The sequence below is a fragment of the Pipistrellus kuhlii genome, unplaced genomic scaffold (assembly GCF_014108245.1).
Source record: "Pipistrellus kuhlii isolate mPipKuh1 unplaced genomic scaffold, mPipKuh1.p scaffold_m20_p_7, whole genome shotgun sequence".
NCBI lineage: Eukaryota > Metazoa > Chordata > Mammalia > Chiroptera > Vespertilionidae > Pipistrellus > Pipistrellus kuhlii.
Genome location: NW_023425573.1, coordinates 21,163,575 through 21,178,633, shown reverse-complemented (window position 1 = coordinate 21,178,633; position 15,059 = coordinate 21,163,575). Strand labels below are relative to the sequence as shown.

General features: G+C 37.2%; 1 protein-coding gene across 16 annotated transcripts in view; it reads left to right on the top strand.

Annotated features, from left to right (window-relative positions):
- Positions 1 to 15,059, top strand: part of DOCK10 (dedicator of cytokinesis 10) — a 208,645-nt gene that overhangs the window by 131,864 nt on the left and 61,722 nt on the right. For all 16 annotated transcript variants that reach the window (XM_045575320.1, XM_045575321.1, XM_045575322.1 and 13 more), the window contains exons 15-20: positions 5,055 to 5,177; positions 7,973 to 8,052; positions 10,086 to 10,273; positions 10,760 to 10,825; positions 12,498 to 12,590; positions 14,760 to 14,883. In XM_045575320.1, coding sequence (XP_045431276.1) covers positions 5,055 to 5,177; positions 7,973 to 8,052; positions 10,086 to 10,273; positions 10,760 to 10,825; positions 12,498 to 12,590; positions 14,760 to 14,883 — 674 coding nt within the window. The remainder of the gene's footprint in view (positions 1 to 5,054; positions 5,178 to 7,972; positions 8,053 to 10,085; positions 10,274 to 10,759; positions 10,826 to 12,497; positions 12,591 to 14,759; positions 14,884 to 15,059) is intronic.

Here is a 15,059-nt window from a genome sequence, read left to right as displayed (position 1 = left end):
AAATGGCCAGCAGTGCACAAACCAAATGAACTACAAAATGAGACTTCCTATTAAGTAATAATTTGAATGTTGATAACGCTGACCCATGGCAGTAACTTCAAAATGCAGAATGAAGTGAGAACCAGATACTTATGTCATGCTTTGGTCTCCCAGTTCCCAGTGATAAGCAGAACGAGAGTAAACTCACCAATATTTGTTATAGTTTTGAAGGTGTTACTTAAAGTTGGTACAAGTAAGTGCAGGGAAGAGAAATACAGTAAGCCTATATAAGCTCACACAGTCTCTGGGAATTTATGTGCTGTAAGGCTGCCTTGTAGTATGGGAGAAGACCAGGCCCAGGAATCTGACAGAGAGGGTCTAGATCAGGCCACCACTTACGGTTTGTAACTTTGGGCAAGTTTCCTTTCTGATTCTCACAGTCCCCATTTACAGAAGGCAGGTGACAACACTTGCCTCATGGGCAGTAACTGCAATCTCAGGTGCAGAAGCCCATGGCATAAAGTAGATCATAACTATCACTTGATCTGCCTTTTCCCGCTCTCTCCTACAGAGACAATTAATATCAGTATAGTCTGCATGAAAAAGCTTCCAGTGAGATATACTGAATCCTCTATGATAAAAATAGTGGTTTTTATTTCTCATAAATTTCAAAAGAAAGGATAACTTGCTGTCATTTGCTGCTCAAACTTTTTGATATTGATAAGTATTCTCAGCCATTCCCACAAGAAAATCTACTGGAGCAACTAGAAGCAAAATATCCCTTGGCAAAAGTAAAATATCCCAATATAGCAAAATTACAATGGTGAATATATTTTTTCTTTAAGGATCCAGCATTGTTCTGAGGTTTCAGAGGCAGGCATTTTAGAACCAGAGCTGGGTTTGAAATCTCAACTCTGTTTACTAGACAAGGGAACTTAGGCAAGTACTTATGGTTTGTCTTTACCTTAATATTTTTAAAGGAATTTTTTTAAAATACATTTTTATTGATTTCAGAGAGGGAAGGAGAGGATGAGATAGATAGAAACATCAATGTTGAGAGAGAATCACTGATTGGCTGCCTCCTACAAGCCCTACATTGGGAAACAAGCCTGCAACCCAGGCATGTGCCCTGACTGGGAATCAAACCATGACCTTCTGGTTTATAGGTTCATGCTCAACCACTGACCTTCTGGTTCATAGGTTGATACTCAACCACTGAGCCATGCCAGCCCGGCTAAAGGAATTTTTAAACATTTTTTTTTTTTTTTTTTAGAAAGAGGGAGGAAGAAAGGAAGGGAGAGAAAGAGAAACATCAATGTGAGAGAGAAACATTAATTACCGTATTTTTCGGACCATAAGACGCTCCGGACCATAAGACGCACCAGTTTTTAGAGAAGGGAAATGAAGAAAAAAAGATTCTGAAACAAATAGTGTCCTAAAATATTTTATGTGCATTAAAACCCAACATCACAGTCATAAACACATGTAATCAACCCTGAAAAGTAAACAGCAGCATTTAGAACCATTTTAGAGCCGGGCAAGCACACAGAGACCACACAGAGCCGGGCAAGTAAAAAAACTTTTTTTTTAAAGTATATGTGTAGGCTATATTTGGACCATAAGACGCAGGGACTTTTCCCCCCCACTTCTGGGGGGAAAAAAGTGCGTCTTATGGTCCGAAAAATACGGTAGTTGCCTCCTGTATGTGCCCAACCAGGGATCCAATCTGCACCAGTGTGTGTGCTCTGACAGGGAATTGAACCCACCACCTCTTGGTGTATAACACAATGCTCAACCAACTGAGCCACACTGACCAGGCTGCTTTAGATTTTTTTAAATGTACAATAGAAGAAGGATAATACCAAATTTGCTTTTATAGGGATTAATGAGCATGGATGTGTACCCAATAAATGATAGCCATAATTAGAAGTCATTATTCTCATATGATTATTATGAATTTTCCTGTGGAGATCACATTAACCACGACAAGTTCCCCTTTTGAGTAAATTTGGGGCAGTGAGAAGAAAGTAAAAGAATGACCCACCACAGAGCAGTAAGAAGTACCAATCCAACTTCCAAGTTTCTAGTAAAATACGCTGGAAGGAAGACAGCTGAAGTTTCTAGGGAGGCTGGCAATGTTACCACTATTAGAGTAATTAGGCCTAGGACAGGAAAGCCAACAAAACCACAAGCTCATGCTCCGTGAATGCCTGATGAGTGGTTTGGTTGTAGGTTAGAAAACAGCATACACCACCAATTTCTGTATATAAATATATGGTTTAGATTTTATAGACATCACTAGCAACTGAGAAAAATGGTTAGCATACATTTCTAAATGTTTTATGTTATACTACTTGTATTATCTAACCACAAAAATAGGTATCGGATGCAAATAAAGAAGATTTTTAACTTTCTTTTATTATTTGGAAACTGCTTCAAATAAACATTGAAAGCTCATTGTTAATCATGTGATTTTGACATAAGCTAGCTCCTGACATATTTCAATACCCTGCTGATACTGTTAATTCTCTGGCTATTTCTCCTTTCTTTTGTATTTCTAGATTGACATTGTTTTACATTAGAGCTTTGAGTGTATCCTAAAACACTTTGGCCCTTAAAACCAACTGTCTCCGAAACCGGTTTGGCTCAGTGGATAGAGAGTTGGTCTGCGGACTGAAAGGTCCTGGGTTTGATTCCAGTCAAGGGCACATACCTTGGTTGTGGGCACATCCCCAATGGGGGCTGTGCAAGAGGCAGCTGGTTGATGTTTCTTTCTCATCGACGTTTCTAACTCTCTATCCTTCTCAATTCCTCTCTATGAAAATCAATAAAATATATTTTAAAAAAACAAACAAAACCCAACTGTCACTAATCAACTGTCGCATAGAAGTGACAGTGTAGCATATGACCATATTTTTACCCAGATCTAATCATCTGACCCAGTACAACACACAGATGCTCATTGCTATGAACATTTTATCTGAAATTCATGTTCTTATCTTTGACACCAGCTGTGGTGCCATTTTACAGCAAAAAAAAAAAAAAAATTTATCCTCCAATAGGTAGGGTGTTTTACACTCATTGACTCAGGAGAAAATCATGTTGTTAAATGGAACCCTCTCTGAGCATATCACCCTAGAATAATATGTGCCCTAAGTCCTTGCCAAGACTGTTTTTTATTTCTTTACCATTTCATACAACATTCTAAATGGGCCAGTGCACAACACTGAATTTTCTTTAAAATTAAGTGAGACTACAGCAAAATTTTATTATATTTATAACTCAGAGAAGGTGCACAGTGTAATAATATCCCCAACAAATAGTTATTCAACCTCTGTTTGAATCCTTCCAGTGAGAAAAAGTCAAGTGCCTCTACTGTGGTTCTTTCTGTCTGATGATTAGATAAATTGTTTTTAAAAAAAAATGTTTAAACTGCTAGACAATCACTTCTATATTTTGTCTCCCATAGCCACACACACAAAAAAAAAAATGCCCAATACTTTCTATACAGTGTGGCATTCATGCTACCTATGAATGAAGCTTTAAGGGACACCCAAGCTTCTTTTTCTTTTGGCTAAACATTGCATTTCTTCCATCATACCCTAAATGCCATGATTCTGAGACTCTCACATATATTGATCATTGCTCAACTGTGGCAACTGGAACTAGGCACAGTGTCCCAGCCAGCCGAAGCCATCTGTGTAAATGAGTCAGTCTGTGTTCTGTTGCCAGGTGGAATATTTATTGAGCAAGGACAGGGTGTTTGGTACTATGCAGTACTTCCTCATGCTGTGCTCCTCATTCTCTTTACGATGTGTCCAATGAAAGTGAGCTATTTCCAGGACAGAACTGTGGATAAGTGCAAAAACGAGTTACACAAACCATGTCTATCAATATATTTGCAAAGGCTGGTTAATTAAAAAACATTTTTTTGTTCAAGCTCAATTAGTCTTCTCCCATGTTGAGAAATACATCATATTTGTTTCAATATGCCATGCATGTGAACAAAAGCACTATTTAAATAAATATATTTAAATAAAAATAATCGTCTTGCTAAATATTTTTATTCTGCTTCATTAGTGTTATCTCTTAGAGGAGTTTCCCCCCTCCCCTCTCTTTTAGTACTTTAACAGAAAAAATGGGAAAAAGATGGGAGGAATCTAAAATATTCTGATAAATTTCTGGCACATTTTCTGTATTACTAGATATTAAAGCTCTATGATCAGATATCCATTTAAATGACCATTTCAGCCTGAACACTGAAAGCTTTTTAAATTATAAAGACTAATAAAGTCATCTAGTCAAGGTCCTTAAGCAAGGAGAAATAAAAATTCAGCATTTCATCAATATTAGATAAAAATCAATTACACATGCATCTTATTTTCTTTAGGAGGCAGAGTATGTTGAATGATGAGAAAGAAAAACTGAAATACGCTGTGTTGTGTATACTAGTTTGTCAGCAAGTGTTGCCTGACATTACTATATTGCTTGGACAAAAACAATTTATATATTTTAATCGAAATAAATGACTTCGATTCATGATAGTATCATTAGTTAGTACAAAATACTAACTCAGATGTTCTCCATTTTATATCTGTCTCTGTCCTAAAATGTAGGACTTGGGCACATTTTTCTCCATGAAAATGTTTCAAGAGTCTGGCCCTTTACCCATGTTCAGGTTCTTATCTCTTTTCTTGTACTTGTAAAGCCTAATGGCACCACCCAAACTGAAGTGGCCCTGGCTTGCTCAGGAAATAATGAAAAAGCAATAACATGTTCCTTTCCTTTCACCTTCCCTAGGTTTGATATGTTACTAAGTCATAAATAAATGTAGTTATAATATGGGCCGCTGTCACTTTAAATACTGAGTTGAAAAGTAAAAAGTTAAATATAAATGTAGTGTCTAAATAAAACTTTTGTCTGAAAAGTTTTCTTGTATTTTTATTCTCTAAATTTTTTATAATGGAAGTTTTCCCATTATATATGGGAAATTAAATTATTTTAATCACCTTAAAAGCTCAACTCTGTAAATAGTATCCAAATATCAACCTAAAATAAATATTCTTTTCTTTCAGATCAGTATTTAAGGACAACCAAGGAAATGTGGACAGAGACTCAAGATTTTCACCATTATACAGACAAGAAAGTAGCAAGATTTCAACCGAGGACCTACTTAAACTGGTGTCAGATTATAGAAGGTAGAATTTGGGCTGTAATCTTAAAATAAACATAAATCAACTCCATTGCCACTATTGATTTATAATTTATGCATAAACAATACTTGATTACCTTCTTCTCCATGTCCATATTCCTCAAAAAAGCAGATGGTTTGCCCATGACTTCACATATGCCCAAATAACTAACACCTGCAAGGGTATATTGGCCGAACTATATGGAAGGAGTGTGGACCATTAAACTATGTAGGTTATCTATTTCTGTGTAACAAGTCACCCTAAAACTGAGTGACTTACAATAACAACATCACTTATTTACTCCTAGTCCATAATTTGAGCATAGGTCGATGAGGGGCATCAGCTGGGGGAGGTAAACTGAAACTAGAGGACCTACTATTAAGGTGGCTCATTTAATAGCTGCCAAGTTGCTATTGGCTGAGAACTCACAGGAGTTGTGGGCCAGAAACTGTGGCTCCTATCCATGGGACCCCTCCATAGACTACTATGGTTTTCCCATGTCTGGATTCTAAGAGTAAGTACCCCAAGGGACAGAAAATGATAACTGCCAGTTTCTTAGGACTGGGGCCAAGAATTGCAAAAGTGCCATTTTTGAACTATCAAAGGAGCCTAAATACAAAGGAAGGGTACATAGATGACACTAAATGGGAGGAGTGTAAGGAATTTTAAAACTATGTTTTGAAACTTCACAGATTAGCAATGCACTGCTGTGAATAGAATGATTTATAATATTTCTGTCTTTCAAATGCTTTTGGAGAAAATGATGGAAATTAGTGCTAAAAAGGGAAAAATATAAAAGCCACATTTTAAAAGTGAATCACCATGCATTCACTATCTTATGATAATAAGACCTTTCATGACAAGAAACTTATCTTAAATTGTTAATCCCCCAATACACATAGGATTCTTGTACCCTTTGCCCCTTTCCCAAATGTTAATTCTCCGCCTCTCCTATCGAAAAGCCAACAGTCCACTATGAATTAATTTTGTATGTCCAAAACAAAATAACATATTACTATGAAACAGGCATTATTAATATTTTCTCTATCTTCAAGAGAAAATGTCCTTCTATTTAACTATTAGGGATGTTTCCTGAATTTTTTTGTTGTCCTGGAAAGTAATTAAACTTGAAAAAGCAAAATAAACGTGAGAAGTAAAATCCTAGCAGAGGCCCTGGACAAATAGTACTTGTTTATGATGATACTCCTTACATTGGGTGACCCCCGCCTTGACTTAATCAACTTCCTGGGTAAAACCCCTCTCATGGCCTTCCCACAGCTACTAAGTGGAAATCAGGGGCGCTTTTTCTCTTTACTTCCTTGCCAGAGTATAAAGCATGAAAATTTGAAATGCTGAGTAGGAATGGTCAAAAGATTTGGGGGTAATCTGGTATAAACAGAAGGCATTACTCTAAAAAAATCATGTTATCACCATATAACAAAAAAAGTTTTCACTGTGGCAGTTCGAGGTTATCTAGAAATACCTAATGCCACGCTGGTGAAACATTAAATTATTTCAGAGACACCTCATACCTATGACATTTATTCTCAGTATTGTACAGATAAATGTTTACCAACTAATGCTCTAATGGGAGAAAACTGATTTGTACTGATACTGATAGCCAATTTCCATGGTGTAAATTCTCCTACAATTGCTAATTTCAAGCTACCTATGGGGCTTCACCAAATACAGAGCTGGGAGGAAATGAATCTATATTCATTCTATCCAATTCCTCAGACTCAAAATGCATTTCCACCATACAATACACGTAAATAACCTCAAGATTATGGATCATCTATCTCGTAGCAAAATACTTAGTAAATGATGAATTTTGAGTATACTTATTATTGTACCTTGGACTTTAATACAATTTGTTTAATGGTAAGTTTATATCATTTCATTTAAAAAAATGATTGTTTAACACCTGGCAGGCAAAATCACTGAAAATTTGACAATTGGCTCTCACAAGCTGGGGAGAGCTGGCTCTGACCTACCACTGTAATTATTCCACCTATCAAGTCAATTTCCTGAAAGGGAGAGCACTTGAAGCTGTTATCAGGATACTATTGTTTTCACTTTACTTTAAAAGAGGTTGTTTGAGAAGGTTTTAGTAGAGAGGGAAAGAAATGCAAGGACTCAAGAGTCAGGAACCAAGACTCCAAGTGAATGGAGAGCAGGGATAGGCAGGAAGGGCGTGTCTGCATGCATTTACAGGGTGGGAGAAGGCAGAAGAACCAAGATCTGGGAAAGGCTCTTTATCCTTCTTGACTGTTGGTGGAGAGGAGAAAAGCAGAGTTGTCCACTTAGCATTTGTAACGAAAGCCAGCGCTGCTCTCAAGGCTTCTTAAGATTCCTTATGAAAGTGGATCACTGAAACCAGTTCAAATACTAGTTAATACTTTTTGGTACAGAAAATTATATTTACTATTATACTAGTTTAGCCATTCATGTAAATGTTATCAGAAGTAGGTGCAAATAAGTATTTATTTATTTATTTTTGCAAACTCCTCTACTCTATTAACAGGTGCAAATAAATTTAAAACAATTTTTAGGATATCTGTAACTTGACCCCTCTCTGCTTTTTATTTGTATTGGCACTATCACATAAAATTGAATTTTCAAAATCAAACCAGCTACATAAAGTCATTCACAAGATTGGATGGGGTCCCACTGTTTACCCTTAATCAAAGCTCAGAATTACAGTTGACTATTTCTTTTTTCTTGACAACTACAATAATTCAGTGTGTGTGTGTGTGTGTGTGTGTGTGTGTGTGTGTGTGTGTGTTTATATACTTTCACAGGGCTGACAGAATAAGCAAAATGCAGACCATTCCTGGAAGCCTGGATATTGTTGTTGACAACATTCCTTTGGAGCATCCAAGTATGATGTTGATGTCCTAGTTTGCTTTTAGAGTTTTTAATATTTAGTGTTATTTTCGTTAGTTGGTTAGATAATTGGTTACAAAGATTTGTTTGGTGTGGGATTTTTCTCAAAGTTTGAGATAAATGGAATTTATTACCTTACAGAAATTTGGGGCTTCTTATTTATTTATTAAGAAGATAAGCAGAGTAGAACAGTAACAATAATCAGGGTAACTTAATACTTATCTGATGTGCACCATGCACAGAGCAAGATATTAAATTATATTATTTAATCTTCAAACCCCTAAAGGGTTGCAAATGCAGAAAGCCAGATTCAGATAGAATGATAGACTAATAACCCATAATGGGAGAATCTATATTCATTCTATCCAGTTCCTTCAACTCAAAATACGGGGCTGGTTCTGCCTCTCTGCAGTCAGTTACTCTGAGCACCATGCAGAGCCCCCTAGCGGCCATACAGTGATTAGAGCTAGAATATTTTTAGATTGTAATTACAAGATCAGCATTCATCTTTTTCAGAATATGGTCAAATTTTATTTATGTCAGTGAAATGAAAATTTGAATTTCAGAAGTGTATAGTAAAATAACTAGCTTAAAAATAGCCCTACCTGGTTTTGCTCAATGAATAGAGCATTGGCCTACGAACTGAAGGTTCCCGGGTTCAATTCTGGTCAAGGTAACATAGGTACCTTGCAGGCTACCGGCCCTGGTCGGGGGCATTCAGGAGGCAGCCGATGGATGTGTTTTTCTCTGTCTTTCCCTCTTCCTTCTACTCTCCCTAAAAATAAATGGGGGGGGGGGGGAATCCTCAGGTGAAAATTAAAAATAAAGAAAGAACTTATAAATAAGAGTTAAAAAATTTATTTCTTAAGTGGTGAGATCAGCTTATTTTGTTTAGTTATTTCTGATTATGCCTGTTAGTGACTTTCTCAGTGATGCAAAGAATGAACCCTGACATCCTAAAATTAACTACAAGCAGGGTGGGATGGGGATCACGGGATAGCTGAAGCACCATTAGCATTGTGAAGTTTTTTATTTTTATAATTTTTCCAGGAAACATATTATTATGAAACTAGAGGCCCAGCGCGCATGAAATCATGTGCGAGAAATAAAATGAGAATTCCAACTTAAGCCATGTTCCAAATCACTTTTATATTGATTGATATGAAAAAGAAGAAGACAAACTAAGTCATCTCCTCTCTCTGACATGAGGGATGTGGCTTTTATTATCTATGGGAAAGAAAAGTAACAAAAAGAGAGAGCTAAAATATTCTCTTTGTCAGGACTGTGGGACATTAAAGAAATTCAAATAAATTATAGAAATATATATTTTTTAAAAGACCCATAATTTGATTCCCCAGCATAGTTAGCTAATAATCTTGCTTTTTTGAACACACGAAGATTACAGATGGGATAAAGGAAGGTAGATAGCCTTGCTACTTTTCAATACCACAACTTCAGCCTCCAAACTATTTTATCAGAGAAATTTTGATTTACAAATTCCTCATGGTCTTCTTTTTAAGCTGTACTTATAAGGTTAGATTTTAAAAAGATTATAAAAACTGAAGAGAAAAATATAATAAATTATAACTAATATTGCAGAGGAGTTTCAGGTCAGGTCTATGTTGTGAAATCACTCTGTAGGGGGAAAAATACTATTAATCCACTCGGTACTATTAGTAATGGACACCCACTATAGGGCAATGGGTGAATCCCTAATACCTGGTGAGTGCACTCAAAGGATCAGTAGCCAAAATTTACTTTTTATATCAAGTTCAACACAAAAAAGAAAATAATTATAAACCTATCTGAAAGATTTATTAGTTTTTATGACATCAATTGTAGTAAATATATAGTTTGATTGTCTAGCATGCCTAATTCCTACAAATTTTTCATGCTAGCATAATTTAACATAAATTGGCATAAAAGAATGGAGTTTCTATTTTGAGTGGATCAATTTTAAAATATGTTGAGTATTATTCACTTAAAAATCATATTTAATGACACACTCTTATTTTCTGATTTTTAAAGACTGTGTAACATCGTCCTTTATCCCTGTCAAGCCTTTCAATATGATGGCTCAACCAGAACCCACAGTGGAGGTGGAAGAATTTGTTTATGACTCAACAAAGTATTGCCGTCCTTATAGAGTATACAAAAATCAATTGTATGTTTATCCCAAGCACCTCAAGTATGACAGCCAGAAATGTTTCAACAAGGTAGGGTATGGTTCTGAAGTATCATCCTCTGTCTTCACTCTGTTTAGACCACATTAACATGGTCTCCTGAAAGTTCAAATACAAATTACCACAGTTCATCACTTTGGGGGTGGGGAGGGGGTGGTTTGAAGAAAATTCTTAATAAAGGGCAATGATGAGTTTCCCGTTAAAAGTGCTTGTGTGACACATTAATAATTTTCTAAATCATTCCTAAATAATGTTGTCCTAGACTTTTTTCAGTTTCTTAAGATACTCTGCACATAGTATGCCTGTCCCTCTAGGATATGAGATTTTTTTTTTTTTCTCTTTAAATAATCTCTCCAAATCCTTCTGCTATTTCTGAGCATTATCAATATCACAGGAAAGTACTGAGTACTGTACATGTTTTGGATTTAATTTGAAGCTACTTATATTAGGCACTTTGATTGTTTTTTGGTGTTATGTTATAGGCCATTATAGTTTCCATTTCCCTCGCTGTAATTTCAGGCACGAAATATAACCGTGTGCATTGAATTCAAAAATTCAGATGAAGAAGGTGCCAAGCCTGTGAAGGTAGGCCAAGTCCACAGAAGACTCAACATTAAAGGGTGGGCAGGTGCACGGGTTCTCTCTGCCACTGGGAGGCTTTTTATTCAAGAGTGGTTGAAAGAGAAGCAATGAAACACATGTGTTTTGATGTTCTAAATGTACCTGATTGAAGAGCCATCATTAATAGAGCTATGAGAAATGTCAGGCCGTGGCTCTGCTTAGCTTTTCACAATGGAGAGAAAGGGAAACCATTCTAGTGTGAAATAAACACAAAGGTTCCTCCTGGAAGACCTTGCCATTTTCAGAGTGGCCTGCCTCTAACTCGGCATGCTTGATTTAAATGCCACCTTCCAGCTGGCCTGCATGTGGCCTGTGCAGGAGGGTTGCTGCCTACTGACCTCTGGCTGATGCACTGGGCCCATGGGATGCTCACATTTGTGGAAGGTGCAGGGGGCAGAGAAGCTGGAAAATGTCTCTAGGACTTCAATGGTCCTGCTTGATGGTCACGTGATTTTATAAGATCAATAAAACTATGAGCTTTATATGAATTGTGCTGTTTCAACCTATAAAGCTGCCACTAGATGGCATTTTTCAGGGCTCATATTTCATATAGACTTTTTATTTTATGGGCTTCAAACATAAAATAACCTATAAAAATAAGGAGGAAAATAGTTTCTAGTTGGCATGTGGCCACATCTTCCCAGTTGCAGTGAATCAGAGAAAGGACAAAACCAGTTGCTAATGAACCCACAGTCATCTGAGATCACCTCTGAAAGCCCTGTCAGGTACCAATAGAGTCCTATGCGTTAAGTAGGTCAGAAGAACAATAATCAATTTGAGGGACTGAATGAGTCATGCTACAGAGAGACTTCTTTAAAATAGTCTCGAGCTGCTCTCTGCATCCACAGGTTCCAAGTTCCACAACACATTAGCATCAGGAGAGAAAAGAGGAAGTGAAATGGAGTAGCCAACCAAACAAAGGCAGTGACCAGACGGCAGACATGCCAGGCTGTCAGAGCGGCGTTCATGTCGAAAATTCTAGGAGAGAAGGATAGTAGCAGGTGTGGGGCCCCTGTTTCACTGCATTCTGAAACATTGCACAGATACCGCAGATGTCAGAAGATGCATCCTCAGCCTTGGGCAAAGGGAGCCTTTAAGCTGCATGAGTAGGGAGTGCTCTGTCTCCTCCTTTGTCCTGATTCGGGGCTGGGATCAGATGGTAATTTAGTATGACGGAGCCAGGAGCCAACTCTGTCCTTCCTGCTCAGCATTCTTGGTTGGAGGCTGGCATGTCGAGGGCTAGGGATCAACCAAGCCTGTGGTCACCCAGCTGATTGCCTCAAACTCTAGGCCCGCACTGGATAGTCCCATAGGAATCAGAATGAGGCAAAAGCGTTCTCATCTCCTAGTCATTAAAGTTCGGTAATGGGCTGATTTGGGTGTTCAATGTCAATATAATACCTACACCATGAATTAAAGCCTTCACATTTTCTTTAGTAGCATCCCATTCTATAATATTATAAATTCAGGGCAGCAGGTCAACGGAGTTCAAGGGCACTTAGATGTCACCTAGGCCTGCAAGTATCACAAAATCTATCTTGGTCCCAGGATTGGTAACTGAACAGTTGTGGCTTTTATTGTGCTCAGGGTCAATTTCAGATGCTCATAATTATTCAACTCATAACTTTTAAAACAGTGTATTTATGGAAAACCTGGAGGGGCCGTCTTCACCTCAGCCGCCTACACAGCAGTTCTGCACCATTCTCAGAATCCGGATTTCTCAGACGAGGTAAGGGCCAAGCCTCCACTGCCCCCAGCAGCTCCTGAAATGATGGGTGAGTGGGCCAGATAGCACACAATATGAACACTCAGGCTAGCCCGCACAACAGACTGAAGACTTGCCCCGACAGCTGCATTACTTAAACAAGGTTTAGAAATTATGTTAATTGACAATTGCTCCAAATGTTGCAAATTCCATTAGTTCGGGTCAGAGTTGTCTTTTAAAAATGTGATGTTTTTCTCTTATTTCTCTGGTCAATATAATAAAGGTTGTGTTAGATAACTTTTACTAATCAATTCCATATCATAATGAAAAACAAAAAACAAAAAACGAATACATACACTATGAGCCCACACTGTTGCTTATAATCTGTATGAACTTGGGTAACCTTGGGCTCCCTGCCCTTCATCTCTAAACATGGCATGGAATAAACCCTGCCCTGGCCAACTCTCAAGACTCTTCTTACCTTCGTGAAAAGAGAAAAATTCATTATATTACATTGTTAGTCATGGAAAATTTGAACTGTATATTGGCTTTTTTAAAACCAGGTTAGCATGCTGGTTTATAAAGAATATTTAAAGCTTGCAAACCATTTACCATTCAGGTCTTCGCAAACTTTATCATGTATCAGAATCACCTGGAAGGCTTGTTAAAACACAGATTATTGGAAGCCTCCCCAAATTTTTGGATTCCATATGTCTGGAATAGGGCCTGAGAATTTGCATTTCTAACAAGTTCCCAGGTGACACTGATGCCACTGTTAATTCCAGGAACACATTTTAATAATCAGGGGATTAAACTCTATCCTGAATAATGTAAAAATAAAGTAGATTGGCCGAAACCGGTTTGGCTCAGTGGATAGAGCGTCGGCTTGGGGACTGAAAGGTCCCGAGTTTGATTCCGGTCAAGGGCATGTACTTTGGTTGCGGGCATATTCCCAGTAGGGGGTGTGCAAGAGGCAGCTGATCGATGACTCTTTCCCATCGATGTTTCTAACTCTCTATCTCTCTCCTTTCCTCTCTGTACAAAATCAATAAAATATATATATTTTTTTAAATTAAATAAATTAGGTTGATGGAAAGATGATAGATAGATGATAGATGATTGATAGATAGATAGATAGATAGTCTAATAAATAAGCTGGTAGGTAATTTGCATGGCTCTATATCATGTTATTGCTTGATTTGATTATTTTGGAAACTACTTAGTTGCTGAAAAGGAATGGAATGCAGGATCTTGGGATTCCAGTGTGAAGTGGTGCTCAGAAGACGTGGGTCCTTGCCCTGGAAGATCCCATTAGTAGCAAGGCCATAATCTCAGTGACTCCAGGCCTTCGAACATCCATGTTTATCTTCTTATCATCCCATTCACCAGGCTATTAAGGGGTTTAAATGGAAATGTACCTGACTGCTGTTTGGAAACTGCAAAGCTCTATAAAATGTAGAGGTTTCAAAACACGTCTTTCCAGGAATATAGAGTTTGCTTCTCATAAGAATATTCTTAACTTACACAACTTTGTTTTATGTTTATACAGAAGCATTATAACTACAATGTGACCTCTTCATAAAATGGCTTATTACTTAGTTACCACAATCTAGATTTTTATACACTGTACTCCATATATTTTTGTTATTTTCTAAAAGGGATAAACTCCATACTTAAGTTACATCATTTATTACTACCATGTTTCTCAGCAATGTACCTGTTATTGCCTAGGGAATCTTATTAAAATTCAGATTCTGATTCCATATGTCTGGCATAGGGTCTAAGACTGTATTTCTAATGAGCTCCCAAGAGATGCTCATACAACTGGTTCCATGCACACCTGTTGGGAGACAAAGAATTCCTCTTCTCAGTCTGTACCTTGTTTATTTTCTACAGTTATATCCATGTGTGTCTGTTTAATCCATACTATAACAGCATGAATTATCTAATGAGACATACTAGGTATTCTAAATTGTCACAATCGACCACAATACAGAAGTGAAAATATCAACATCTTAACACATTACTGCCAGCAGGAAGGGAATTGATTGAGAGTTAAATCAGTACTTCTGACACTAACAATTAAACATAGACCTAGATTTCAGTGAAAGAATTCTTTAAAGAATTCTGTCTTGCTCTGACCCTGAGCAAATTATTTTAATCTCAGTCCAACTATTACCTCTTTCGTTGCAGGTGAAAATTGAGCTGCCAACACAACTCCATGAGAAACATCATATTCTGTTTTCTTTTTATCACATCACTTGTGACATAAATGCAAAAGCAAATGCCAAAAAGAAGGAGGCTCTGGAAACATCAGGTACTGACAGGAAGCAATATGAAATAGTTTTACATGTCATTTGTTGGACTTGAATTTGAGAGCATTTAAAAGCTCTGGTTTATTCTATTTTTTAGGGAAGTTTTATAATCATAAATAATAAATAACTGTATTGTTCCTCCTCCCCATGGAGGTTTTTACTCAAAAGTTTCCTCTTT